Source organism: Phaseolus vulgaris, chromosome 10 (genome assembly GCF_051622355.1).
Source record: "Phaseolus vulgaris cultivar YP4 chromosome 10, ASM5162235v1, whole genome shotgun sequence".
Taxonomy (NCBI): domain Eukaryota; kingdom Viridiplantae; phylum Streptophyta; class Magnoliopsida; order Fabales; family Fabaceae; genus Phaseolus; species Phaseolus vulgaris.
In genome coordinates this window covers 37,365,003-37,377,115 of record NC_143507.1, presented here as the reverse complement: position 1 = coordinate 37,377,115, position 12,113 = coordinate 37,365,003, and the positions used below count along the sequence as shown (strand labels likewise).

The following is a 12,113-nucleotide window of genomic DNA, read 5'->3' as shown; positions in this document are numbered from 1 at the left end:
CATCATTTTCAAAATTATATTAAACATTATTATGAATTATGCAATCAAAATTATATTCAAAATTATTTATAAAAAGTTAGTCCAAAATAATAATATAAAATATTATTTCCTAAAACAAAAGCAGATCCCATTCATATATAAAAAATATTTAAAATTCAAAAAACAAAAAGAACATCCAATTTATTTAAACTATTTCATCCTTTACTAATCACCATAGAAAAAGACACTATTTTTAAAATTAGATTCATATAAAAAAAATTAAATAGAGAAGAAAAAAATACAAAACAAAAAATAAATTATTTGTTTGCTTAAACGAAATAAAAGTGTATATATAAAATAATATTTTTCTTGTTTTGTTTTGAAGGCAGACGTTGTGCTCCTCCTTCCTCCATTATTCCCAGCTGATGACAGAAAACGCTAACCATTGGTGCTTCAACTAAAACATATGAATCAAGAGTGTCTGTATTTTATAAATGATCCAAACACTTAAAATTTCCAAGTTAAGGTCGAATAAAATTTGAAGTAGAATATATATATATATATATATATATATATATATATAAGTTTATTAAAAGTTAATCAGAGATTATTACGAAAAGAAGAAATTACAGAGTTACGCGTGTTTTACGTAGGTTTATGAATAAACAAATATAACAGATGATATTTTTATCAGAAAAAGAAAATACGTTTTTATTTTTCTTGTGTCACTAGTATATTCTCGATTATATAATCTGAAAGTTAATTTCAAATTCAAAAATAGTTACAAATTATGTAATCTAATTATGAATTTGGAAAATGACTTACGGATTACGTGATACAGAATATTACATAGGGACATTTTTGGAAATACAAAAATTTATGAAGGTGATAGAAGAACATATGGAAGTACGGAAGAAACAGTCAATCAATAAAATTAAAAAGACCCACTTTAAGGTGGTGTAACCCTTATACAAAGTAAAAGAGTTCAAAAAGTATATTTCCAAATACATCAAAACCAAAATGAAACCCTAAACCCTAAACCTCCTACTGTTTACCTCAACACTACCAACTAAAGAAAAAAAAAACAGAAAGATCAAGGATCAACCCTTATAAATACATTAAATCGAATGCATATATACCAAGGGTTCTAGACACCAGAGAACGAGAAACTTCCTGACAGTATCATTGAAGAGATCCAGGACTAAACTTTAACATGTGTCAAGGAAAAAACTTCAGTATGATCAACCACTCCACCTTCAAATAAACAATTATCAACAAAAATATAATAAATAAATAAAGAGATACTTATCCCAACCCTTATACAAATAACAAGAGACCTCATCTCTATAGAATTAAACTTTTTAAACATTCCTCCCATGAAAAAAAATGCTAAAACTAACCATCTAAAACTTTTTAAACATTTTTCTTTAGTCTATGTGGAGTATCTAAAGGAAATAGTGGTATGAATGTTAGGTTGGACTATATATATTAAAGATGTATTAATGGTGTAAAATCTCTTCTATATACAGTAGTTTTATGTCTTCATCATATAAATATACAATTGTTACATTTGTATTTTTTTTATCTGTTAGTTGGAGATGTTATTTGAGAGTATTATAAAATAGAATAGATCTGAACAAAACAGAATAAAATGAACAAAAGAGTAAAAGGAAAACAAATGATATGAGAATGAATATATCTTCAATGGTGTATGGAATCAGAATAAATAGTTTGAATATATACAAATTGTACACTCATTCTAGGGTTTACCTAAATAAAGAAATAATCAATCAATAAATACTAAAATTAACAGACAAAAACAAAATAAAAGTTATTCACCTCTCTATAAAGAGAAACAACTAATAATTAGAAAATACACAATTAATATTATATTCTTCTATGACTCTAGAATGCATATCCTTCTATACATGTCTCTGTTAGTGGTTGACACAAAAAATCTTAATACATCTACAATTTTAATGAATATTTGAAATTAAATTAATTAAATTATTATACTTTTAGAAATAACTTTAATTAGAACAATAATTAATCATTCCATACAATTTTATAAAAAATGAAAATTTTGCTTTTTTTTAATCCTGTAAAATTAGAATAGATTTCGTTTTTATTCTATCTTTATTCAAGGAGAGAAGATGATTCTGTTAACTGTTTTTTCTTTGACAATAATATATATAATCTTTTATCTTATATTTCAATATCTTTAAATAAAAGAATTTAGATGTTTAGCAGAAAATGGTAGGGTCGGCATCTTGAAGAGTGTGCTCAGCCTTTGAAATCTTGTGTGATTTGTTCGTGTGGAGATATCATGTTTTATTGAATAAGTTTAAAGAGATAATTGTATTTGTAATTTTTTCTGTAATAGAAAAAAATAAAATTTTAATAAATTTTATGTTTTTTTTTCAGTTGATTTATGTTTAGAATTTAGGGTTTAAGATTATTTATTTTTTTTCAGTTGATTCATATTTAGGGTTTAGGATTTCAGAATGTGTTTTTAGAGTGAGGGGTGGTTCTTATGAAGGAAGTGAGTTTTCGAAAGCCCTAAAAATGGTAGGAATAAGGAATAAGAAGAGGAGAATAACCAATAAGAAGAGGAGAACAACGAATCAGAAGAAGAGAGAAGAAGATGGAGAAGATAGAATCAGCAAGCTGTCAGACGATGTTCTGTGTCACATCCTTTCCTTCCTTACAACGAAGGAAGCCACTGTTACATCATTGGTGTCACGCAGATGGCGTGTTCTATATTCCATGCTTCCATCTCTCCACATTCACTGCTCCAAACCAATCATCCGACACTACTCCGATGTTGGTATCTTCGTGGCCAAACACACACAGCAAAACATCAGAGACTTTCATCTCCACTGTGACACCGCTCATGATTGTTGCGCACATTACGCCGATGAATGGGTCTCTGCAGTCGTAGCAAAGAAAGTTCAAAACATCGATATCTCCTTCTGCCACTCCGAGGAAATCGTCCTATTCTTCAATACCTTGTTCACTTCCTCCACACTTGTCACCTTGAATATCACAGGCTCCTTTTATCTCGACATTCCTCCTTCTGTTCATCTCCCTAATCTCACCACCCTCAATCTACGTGTCCACTCTTGCATACCCCACTCTAATCTTTGCAAGCTTATATCCGAATCTCCGGCTCTTAAACTGTTTTATCATAGGCCAAACTGTTTCGGCTATCACTTGGATGAGATGATGATTCTGCTTAACTCTGGACAAATCCAAGTGTTCTTTCGGAACCGCTTCTGCGACCTCTTCATAGAAAGTGATGGTGATTATGATTTCATATCATATGTTCTGGCGCTAAGAACATGGCCAAAGATTGTGAGAGTGAAGGCTTATTTGACAGTGCGGTTTGAAGCCAAAAATTTTGTTGACAGGATCCTTGGAGGACTACGTAACGTTGAGTGTCTGTATATCAAGTATTTTAGGGATTCAGTGACGCCTTCTTATAATCTCCCACAGTTTAACAATTTAGTTGAGCTTCGTCTTCTTCTTAGAAGGAATGACTCCCTCTTTGACGAGTTTCCCACAAAGTGTCCTAAGCTTAAAGTTCTTGAATTCAATATCATGGACCATCTCTCTCGCAAGACTGAAAGATATCGATATGTCAGAGATGGAGTCAGGAAGAACGACCTTTCAATTGCTCGTTTTCAACCTCGTTTTCCTCAACCTCCAACACTGCCACTTTAGGACTTTTAACTTGTGTTTTAAGTTTTATTTTCAGTTTTTATGTTTCTCTTAGTTTTATGTTTCAGATGTTTTATGTTTCACATGTTTTATGTTTCACATCTAAACTAATTCTCAATTGCTCTTCATTTTTGTTTAAAGTTACAGTTTGCTATATATAATATATGTGTATCAACGTTTTTATTTTCTATCTGTATTCAATCTCCCATTTATATAGATGGTTGTTACTATTGTTTATTAGATTGGGTCAACTTGAAAAATCACATAAAAATTAATTAATTTATTATTGTAAGTAAAGTTCCATACAAAAATAAACAAAATGAACATATCAAAACAAAAACTTACAAACGTGTTATCTTAAAATTTGAGGGGGGAAATTAAAATATTGTTAAATGCTCTCACGTTAGTCCCTAAACATCCTCAACAAATCACTTTTCTTGTTCCTTTAGTTTGATTGGTAAAAAGTTTAGAAAGAAATTTTCAATTAATTGCAATACTTACAAAATTTTGTACACTGAATTTTAAGGTAAGAGAAAGTGAACAAAGATCATTTCAGTACTCTTAAAAAGACAATTTAGTTGCAGATACTTGACTTCAGAGATTACAGTTCAAGCATAGAACAAAAGTTGAAAACGCTGATTAACATGAAAACTACATTGGAGTTTACCACACTAAGTATACATTTGCATGAACTGTGAAAACTTAATCAATAACACAAAGTGAGATAGCTCCAATGATTTTACAGCCACTGCCAAAAATGAATGCCAGCAGCAAATAAGTTCTCAAGAACACACACACTGTCCTCCATTTACAGCATGCTATCTGTGAGAGACGGCAACCTGCGGAAGAAGTTCACCGGAGCCGGCGGCACCTTGCTCCGAAGCATGGGATGCCTCATAAGGTAAAATCCAGTGAGAAGAATAGGTAGCTGAAAGGGTGTCACATACAACACAATAGCAGACACAAAGCAGAACACCATGAACATGGTGGTGGCACGAGGATCACGCCAGTTCACAAGAGCTTGGAGCCTCTCACCTTGAGTAGCTAAGTCTCCAACAACACTCTGAATCCTCCCAGCCACGCTTCTCAATCGATCGTACCTCCACCGAACAATGTCAGGGCTCCTTGAGGAGGGGAATGTGTCAAATTCCTCATCAAGCTCATCTGGGCTCACACCTTCTGCATAGGAGAGTCTGGTGTTCATGTGAGGAGGGCACCTAGGACGGAACCTCCAATTCCACATGCCGATCACAAACATGTATAGAAACACAGTTGGCAGAAGAAGTTCAGGGAAACACACAAGCATCAGAAAAAGAATGTGCACCAGCACTGTTGTTACAGGATGCTTCCATGTGGAAACCTCCCCCAACCATCGCACAACTGAGAGAATTCCAGAAAACACTGTCATCAAACGGTAGAAGTTGGCCTTGCTGCGCCTCATACTCCATAGATGAGAATCTGTGTCGGACATGTATTCAACTACCTCCTTTCTAAGTGGGGGCTCTGCCCTACTAAGTCTAGCAGCAACAACATTGACTGCTTGGTGTCGCAGCTTTTCCTGCTCCATGATGTTAAGGGGCCTTTTGTAGTGCATTTTTGGCAAGTGAGGCTTGAAATATAGCTGCATCAAGTCAACCATTGAGGAACAGGAGAATCTAATGGCCAAGTGCAACTCACCCATCTTCTTGACACCTGAAGGATGTAGCACCAGTAACGGGTATACGTTCGTGTAAACACGGCCAGCTTCCAGGGTTGAGATCCGAATCCGGACTTTACCGACTTTTAGATCTTTGTTACCATCTGGATTACTAAGGTGTCCATTATCAAATACCCCCACAGTGAGAACTGTAGCTGGATCATAAACTTCCCAGGTGTACTGCTCATTGTATTTCGGACTTAGACTGTCACTGATGGTTCGAGTCCGAACCCATTTATGCCCAAATTTTGCCACACAGAATGTATCTGTTGTCCCCCTTCCATCCCTGGTTTTCATTGGATGAAGTCCATTAACACTTAAAATGCCAATTTCTAATACACCAATTGGCTTCTTCCAGAGCTGCTTTGATGTGGCTCTGAGATCACTACTGTAATAAGTTGACCCGTCAAAAACATGGTAACCACCATCAAGACAGACACTGAGGTGAATTCTACTAAAAAATTTATCTTTCTCCTTTTTTTCGTGTTCCCCTTCGATTGCAGATGACAAGGATTCTTCAAGGTGATACCACCTGGAATGGATAGCTCTGTCATCAGCCCGCTTGTCAGCTTGGCTTAAGGGAATAGCAGCAACTCCAATAGTCTCATCCTTGCTGGGACCAACTCGATTTTCAACTGAAACAATCAGATGTTCATCAAAAGGTTCGGCGGCAACAAACATCAGCTCTTGATCCCAACGTAGAACCATGCTCCTTGATTGAACTGGTTTTGTTTTCAAAACCTGGTTACCTATCTGGAGCTTAACATAGGCATCATGGATTTGGGAATTCTCTGATGCATGTAAGTCCTGTGCCTCAATCACTTTAACCCGTACATACCATAATCTTGGTGAATGGTAAACTTTTGATCGCATATGAGCATATGCATTTGAAGAGAGCTCACCAGGAGTGAGAGCATCAGAATGCCAGGCATCAGGAAAAGCTTCATCAGCTTGTGTACCAAACCACACAGCTAGCATCAACTCCCCCTTTTTCTTGTCCTTACCCTTGTCAAGCCTATACCATTCTGGAGCCAATGGACTATTAGGTGGAACACGGGTAGGAACATCATGAAGATCAAACCTCACAGTCCCGACAACTCCATCTAGTAACATGTTCTTGTCTTTGACTACAACTTCAAGCGCAGTTGACTGCTGATTCTCCCTTGCAAAGGCAAACACCTGATTCCATTCAGGATCTTGAGTTTTCTCATAGTGCTTGGTAGTTCCTTTGAAATTTCCAATCTTTACCTCCACATAAGGATCAAGGCCACCAGTCACACCCTTTGATGGAAGGTCACGAGCTTTTACAACTCGTACAAATAGGTACTGCATTGGTTCAACAAGGTCGTAGGAGCTGGCTAGCCCATATCCACGTATAACTCGCCCACCAACAACTTGACCCCCTCCAAGATAAGGGCTTGTCTCTTTGAGTGCATAATCCATTGGAGAGGATGAACCTGGATATGCATGGAAAACTCTAGGAGGAGGCAGTCCAGGTTTAATCTCATGCTTCCCATGGTCTATAGTCGTTTTTGCAGGTTCTGAAGGAGAAGATTTATGCTGCTTTTCTTCATTTGAATTTGGAAGGCTGTGAAATGTGTGCTTTGTGTCATTTTTCTTTCGTGAAAAAACATTCAGGATTGAATTTGTGAATGAAACTGGTGATTGATCTGGGGTTGAGCGTTGGACTGTGTCCACAGAGGGTTCCACGTCATGAAGAGGGTGTGAGGATTTTATTGAAGGGTCATCAGTGACATATACCTTCAATCCAAGCTCCCCTTTTATGCGGGAAAACACGTTTTTCTTTTCCAGAGGGTAGTGAAGAACAACAGCATCAGAATATGGGACAAATGAGGGTCCAGTGAGGTGGACCTTACCAAGGAAGATTTTGGAATTATTGTTCTTGCTATAGTGATAGACACAGGCATCAAGAGTGAGAGTCTGCAATTTGTTAGGATCGGTAACATTGAAATAAAATTTCTCATTCCAAACAGGACTCAGATCTTTCTCTTTTGTTGAAGTCCGAAATTTCTGACCATCAAAGTGAAGTTCCACATAAGTACTACAGGAGCCCTGCCCATCTTTGGGCATAAGGTCATGAGCCCCCACAACTTCCACACCTAGCTTCAGATTGCTCATTGCCAATAACTAATTCAATTCCAGGAAAAGTTGAGAGAAGTTACACCTGAAAACAAAGGATGAAACGAGGTTCATCATTATTATAGTATCAAATATAGATTTCAATATCCTTATGTGATGTAAGTAACTTCCTGGTCATGTCCTCTATTAGTGGATGAAAATCAAATGCTTAAATAATGAAGGTTTTGCTTTAAATTCAAAGACAAAAAACGAAGCATATCGTTAATCCAGCACATTGTTTTCATTCTTTATAAATGTTCAAAGATGCATTCTTGCAGCAGGGTAGCAATTTTGTGATACATCTAAGCTTCAAAATCTTACTCTGTTGGCAGACAAATTCTCCTAAGTCCTAACAAAGAATGCAAGACACCATCTTTTAAGAGTGTAGACCAAACTGACTACAACATTACCACATTGACCAAGCTCAACTTTACTTGAAAACCTTTGAGTTCATGTCATAATATTCAAAGTCAATATAATGTGGAAAATCCCAAGAAATAAACATTATTTAAACAAAAGAATTCTCTTTCATTGAGTTATCAAAGGAAGGCAAGACAACTTCAAACTAGTATTTATATGGCATTTTATTTTTTAATAATAAAATTTGACCAAGGATGTCAAATATAAATGAAATACTGCTAAATGCATAAACTTTTTGTGTGTGCGTGTGTAAAGGAAAGCAACAGGACTTATTATTTTATTTTTTATGCATGGACTTATAAATTATTATTCAGTTGATTCCTATCATAAATAAGACAAGGTATGACACGATTCACCCTGCTGAAATCAAAAGAATGAAAAATAAAATAAATATAAATATAAAAAAGATGGATATCAAATCATTATCAAAAACAAGTTATTCTTAAAACTCAAGCAAAAAAGAGAAAAATTAGTTTCAACCACCACATCCACAATAGTCTTCTGCGTGATAAAGAAGCAAGACTATAATCAAAACGAGACTTAAATTCTTTTTATTCCAAGTTATAAAAAAGTATCTCCAAGATTGCAAAAGAATAGAATGACAGAAACATCATAGGAAAAAAAGGCAAGACTCCTTTTACCACAGTACATGAGACCGTATGACAGAAACCTTCAGATACTCTGAAGAAAATGAAAATCTCAAATGAAAAGGAAAAAAAACATTCCCTTGATCCGTGAATCATGAAACCCCGAGTGTTTATGTATACTCATTCAAGTTCTTATTATCAAAATATGTGCAGACTTTCAGCAGAAAAGCAACCATGAGATCTACTCATTTATCCAATATTTACAAAATTAAGGGTGAAAAAACAATTTTTTTGACACAGAAGAAAAGTTGAACCTTACACAAATTTTTAATTAAAATAAAAATTTCTCAGGTAAGAAAAAAGTACAAAAGGAGACCGATTTTCTGCTACAGGCTGGCCAAAATCCCAATACTAGATTTCAACCCCAAAAAAAAAAGCTTTTGAGGCCACACAGCAGTGAAAATAAGAAATAATAACAAAACCCCAAAAAACTTTTAAAAACAAACCCCTTTCCTACAAAAAAATCCAGCAAAAACCATCAAAACATTCCACATATACCCACAGAGAAACAAACACATAAAAATAAAACCAAAAACAAAAGAAACCCATGACAAAGAAGAAGAGGAAGAAACACACCTGAAATTTCGAGCTTTGAGACTTCCCTGTAAGACCCAGAACAGAAAAAACACAAGACGAGGTGAGATTTAGGTGGCAGCAGAGAAGCTATACGAAAGACAGAGAAACGAGAAAGGAAAGGAGAATGGGGTTTCTGAGAAGGTTAAGAGAGAAAAAGGTCAGGTCTCAAGTGGCACACATAAATTGACGTTGTAGAATGTCGGTTTTCGGATTGTTCAGTAGTTATAGGAGTGCTGTTGTGAATTGTGCCGTGGGGTGTCTGTCTAAGAACTCAAAACACGGTTTTGTTACAGTGCTGTTGGGTTGGGTGAGTTTGGCCTTGGCCCCACCTTTCCACGCATCAATGGATGCAATTCCAAACTCTCTCTCTCTCCCTTTTTCTGTCACAAGTTTATGTAAGTGTTCATGCTTTAATTGTTACTAGTGTTTCTTCTTCAAATACACTTTCATAAATCTTTTTCCACTAATATTTTTTTATTTAGTTTTGTTGTATTTGAATCTCTACCATTTTAAAAATTAATATGTCAATGTTTTCTGCAATAATTCTTGAAAACAATAATTATTTTCAAGGATGTAAAATATATAATCATTTGCTTGAGTAAAAGTGTATTAATTTTTTAATAAAATTTCAAATTTAAGATTTGTTTATTAGAATTATAATGGAAAGAGAAAATATAAATATATAGATTCTTTAATAAAGATTAGGCACTATTAATTTCTTACATCGAAATCCAGTAAAAAAACTTATGAACAGTCAGTTATTTAAGTGATACGGATAGTCAATTAATTAATTATATTAATTAATTATTATATCAGTCACTCATTGAATATGAATATTTATATTTCTAGGTCAATATTTATAATCCCTCCTTGTATTTTCGCTTGTGTTTCTCTCATTATTGAAGTTTCTTCATTTTTTATAATTACATCCTTTGAATTACTTGTTTTTTTTTCTGAATTACCATAATTTCACAGCACTTAACAAAATCATCATGTAATTTTCTTCCAACTAGTTTAGAAAATAGGAAAAATAATTAAATTATAACTAAATCTTTTAGTGCTTTATTTTCTATGTATATATATATATATATATATTACTAGTGAATGTTGTCATGTGGAATAAATTAAAAACTCCTGTATAAAATGAAATATAATCAATAGGTATTTATATGCATCTTAATGACTATTATTGCAAGTAAACTTCAACTAAGTCAGTAGTATTTACATCAAGTTAATGTACTTAACAGTTATTTAAAAATATTCCAAATCGTGGAAGATGAACAGATCAAATAAGCACTAAATAATTTTAGTATATATCTCAAAATTATGAAGAAAAAAAAAATCTTAATAGGTTTAATGATCACACAAGTTAATTTTCAGTTATATAAAGCTTATAATGCTCAAAAAAAAAATGCTACTTTTATCATTATTTTCTTATATTATCATATCAGATTTTGCTTTCAATTGGTAAAACATGGTCCCTTCTTGCTTCTTTTCATTTTCAAGAGAATAATCCAGTGCTATAATAAGGTTATGAGCCCACATTTATCTTTTTGGCCTTTACTCAAACCAAAAAATTCTAAGAAAATATAAAATTATAATTTCTACCTTCCTTTCATTTATTTGGTTTGGAATCATAGGTTATATAGAACAGTATACTTTTATTCTAAAATTCAAATTAAAAATATTATTTAAAGAAATACTTAGTTTAGTACACCACTGAAATTATACATATAATTGGTGACGTGAACACACAAAAAATACGGTTATTCAAACAAAATTAAATTAAGCTGAATAAATTGATCTACATAAAAAAATTGAATTATTTTTTAAAAGGAACTGAATTAAATTATTATTTGAATTTAGCAAATATGGAATTACTTGTTTGAAATAGATAAGAGTATGACTTATGAGATTATAAAATGTTTTAATATAAAGTAAATAATTTAAACAATTTAGATAACTTAAACCGTTTCTTCAATTAAAAGAAAAAGACAAAGATTTGGTGTTAGTGATGATGCGAACATGAGCAAAACAAAGAAGATAATTGTTTTGTAAGGTCCACGTGTCCGTGCAGAATATTATGTTATGTGAATAAAAAATTCAGTAAAGTTTTAAAACATTCTTATCAGAGAGACACGTAGGTGCATGCGAAAATGTTTGCTTCTAACACGTTTAAACTTATTTTTTTATAATCTAATTAATTAACATGACGCATCTTGACCACATTATTATTTATATGCTATGATTAATATTAATAAGTTTATTCAGATGCTTATAGGTTTATTAAATACTACAATTAAAAAAGCCATTTTCGATATATTAATATATTAGAATTGATCTAGTTCTTCTATTCAGCCACGCGATTACTATGGTTTTGTCACTTTGATGGGATGATACTTTGTGGGCTTTTACTTCCTCCAAACCCCATTTTTCACTTCCACCCCATTATTTTTAAATGAATATTTTATTTTTGAAGTGACTTCTCAATCTTTTAGAATTTATGAAATACATTATGGAACACGTTTTCTACAATAAGATAACATTTTCAGAACAATATTTTAAGAATCAAATTTCTATATTTTGAAACAAGAGCTTTCTGGAATATGATTTTCAGAACAAGTCTTTTAAATATCTTCTCTAATGCGTTTTTAGGAATTAATTTTTCAGAATAAGCTTTGTGTGTATTCTATAAACAACTTTTTAAAAAAAAAAATTATTTGAACTTGTCACAAGAAAATCATTAAATCAAAATTAATTTTAAATACTAAAAATAATTAATTACTATAATAATCAAATTGGATACTATTTTATAAAAATTAGTTTATAATTTAAAATATTTGATAGTTAAAATATGATATTATATATTAATTTAAAAATTAATTTATAAAATTTTATTAATAATAAAAATTACTTTAAATATCAATAATTTTTTA

At 32.7% G+C, this 12,113-nt stretch overlaps 2 protein-coding genes across 2 annotated transcripts; one reads left to right on the top strand and one right to left on the bottom strand.

Annotated features, from left to right (window-relative positions):
- Positions 1-2,544: 2,544 nt before the first annotated feature.
- Positions 2,545-3,770, top strand: LOC137819026 (F-box protein At4g22280). The gene has a single exon (XM_068622728.2). It carries the CDS (start codon positions 2,545-2,547, stop codon positions 3,700-3,702), a length of 1,158 nt encoding a protein of 385 aa, XP_068478829.1. The 3' UTR covers positions 3,703-3,770.
- A 479-nt stretch (positions 3,771-4,249) lies between these two features.
- On the bottom strand, positions 4,250-9,589 carry LOC137819776 (FT-interacting protein 7). Its single transcript, XM_068623758.2, has 2 exons — positions 9,178-9,589; positions 4,250-7,580 (listed from the first exon to the last, which is right to left on the bottom strand). Exon 2 carries the CDS (start codon positions 7,532-7,534, stop codon positions 4,508-4,510), a length of 3,027 nt encoding a protein of 1,008 aa, XP_068479859.2. The 5' UTR covers positions 7,535-7,580; positions 9,178-9,589; the 3' UTR covers positions 4,250-4,507.
- Between the last annotated feature and the right edge of the window lie 2,524 nt (positions 9,590-12,113).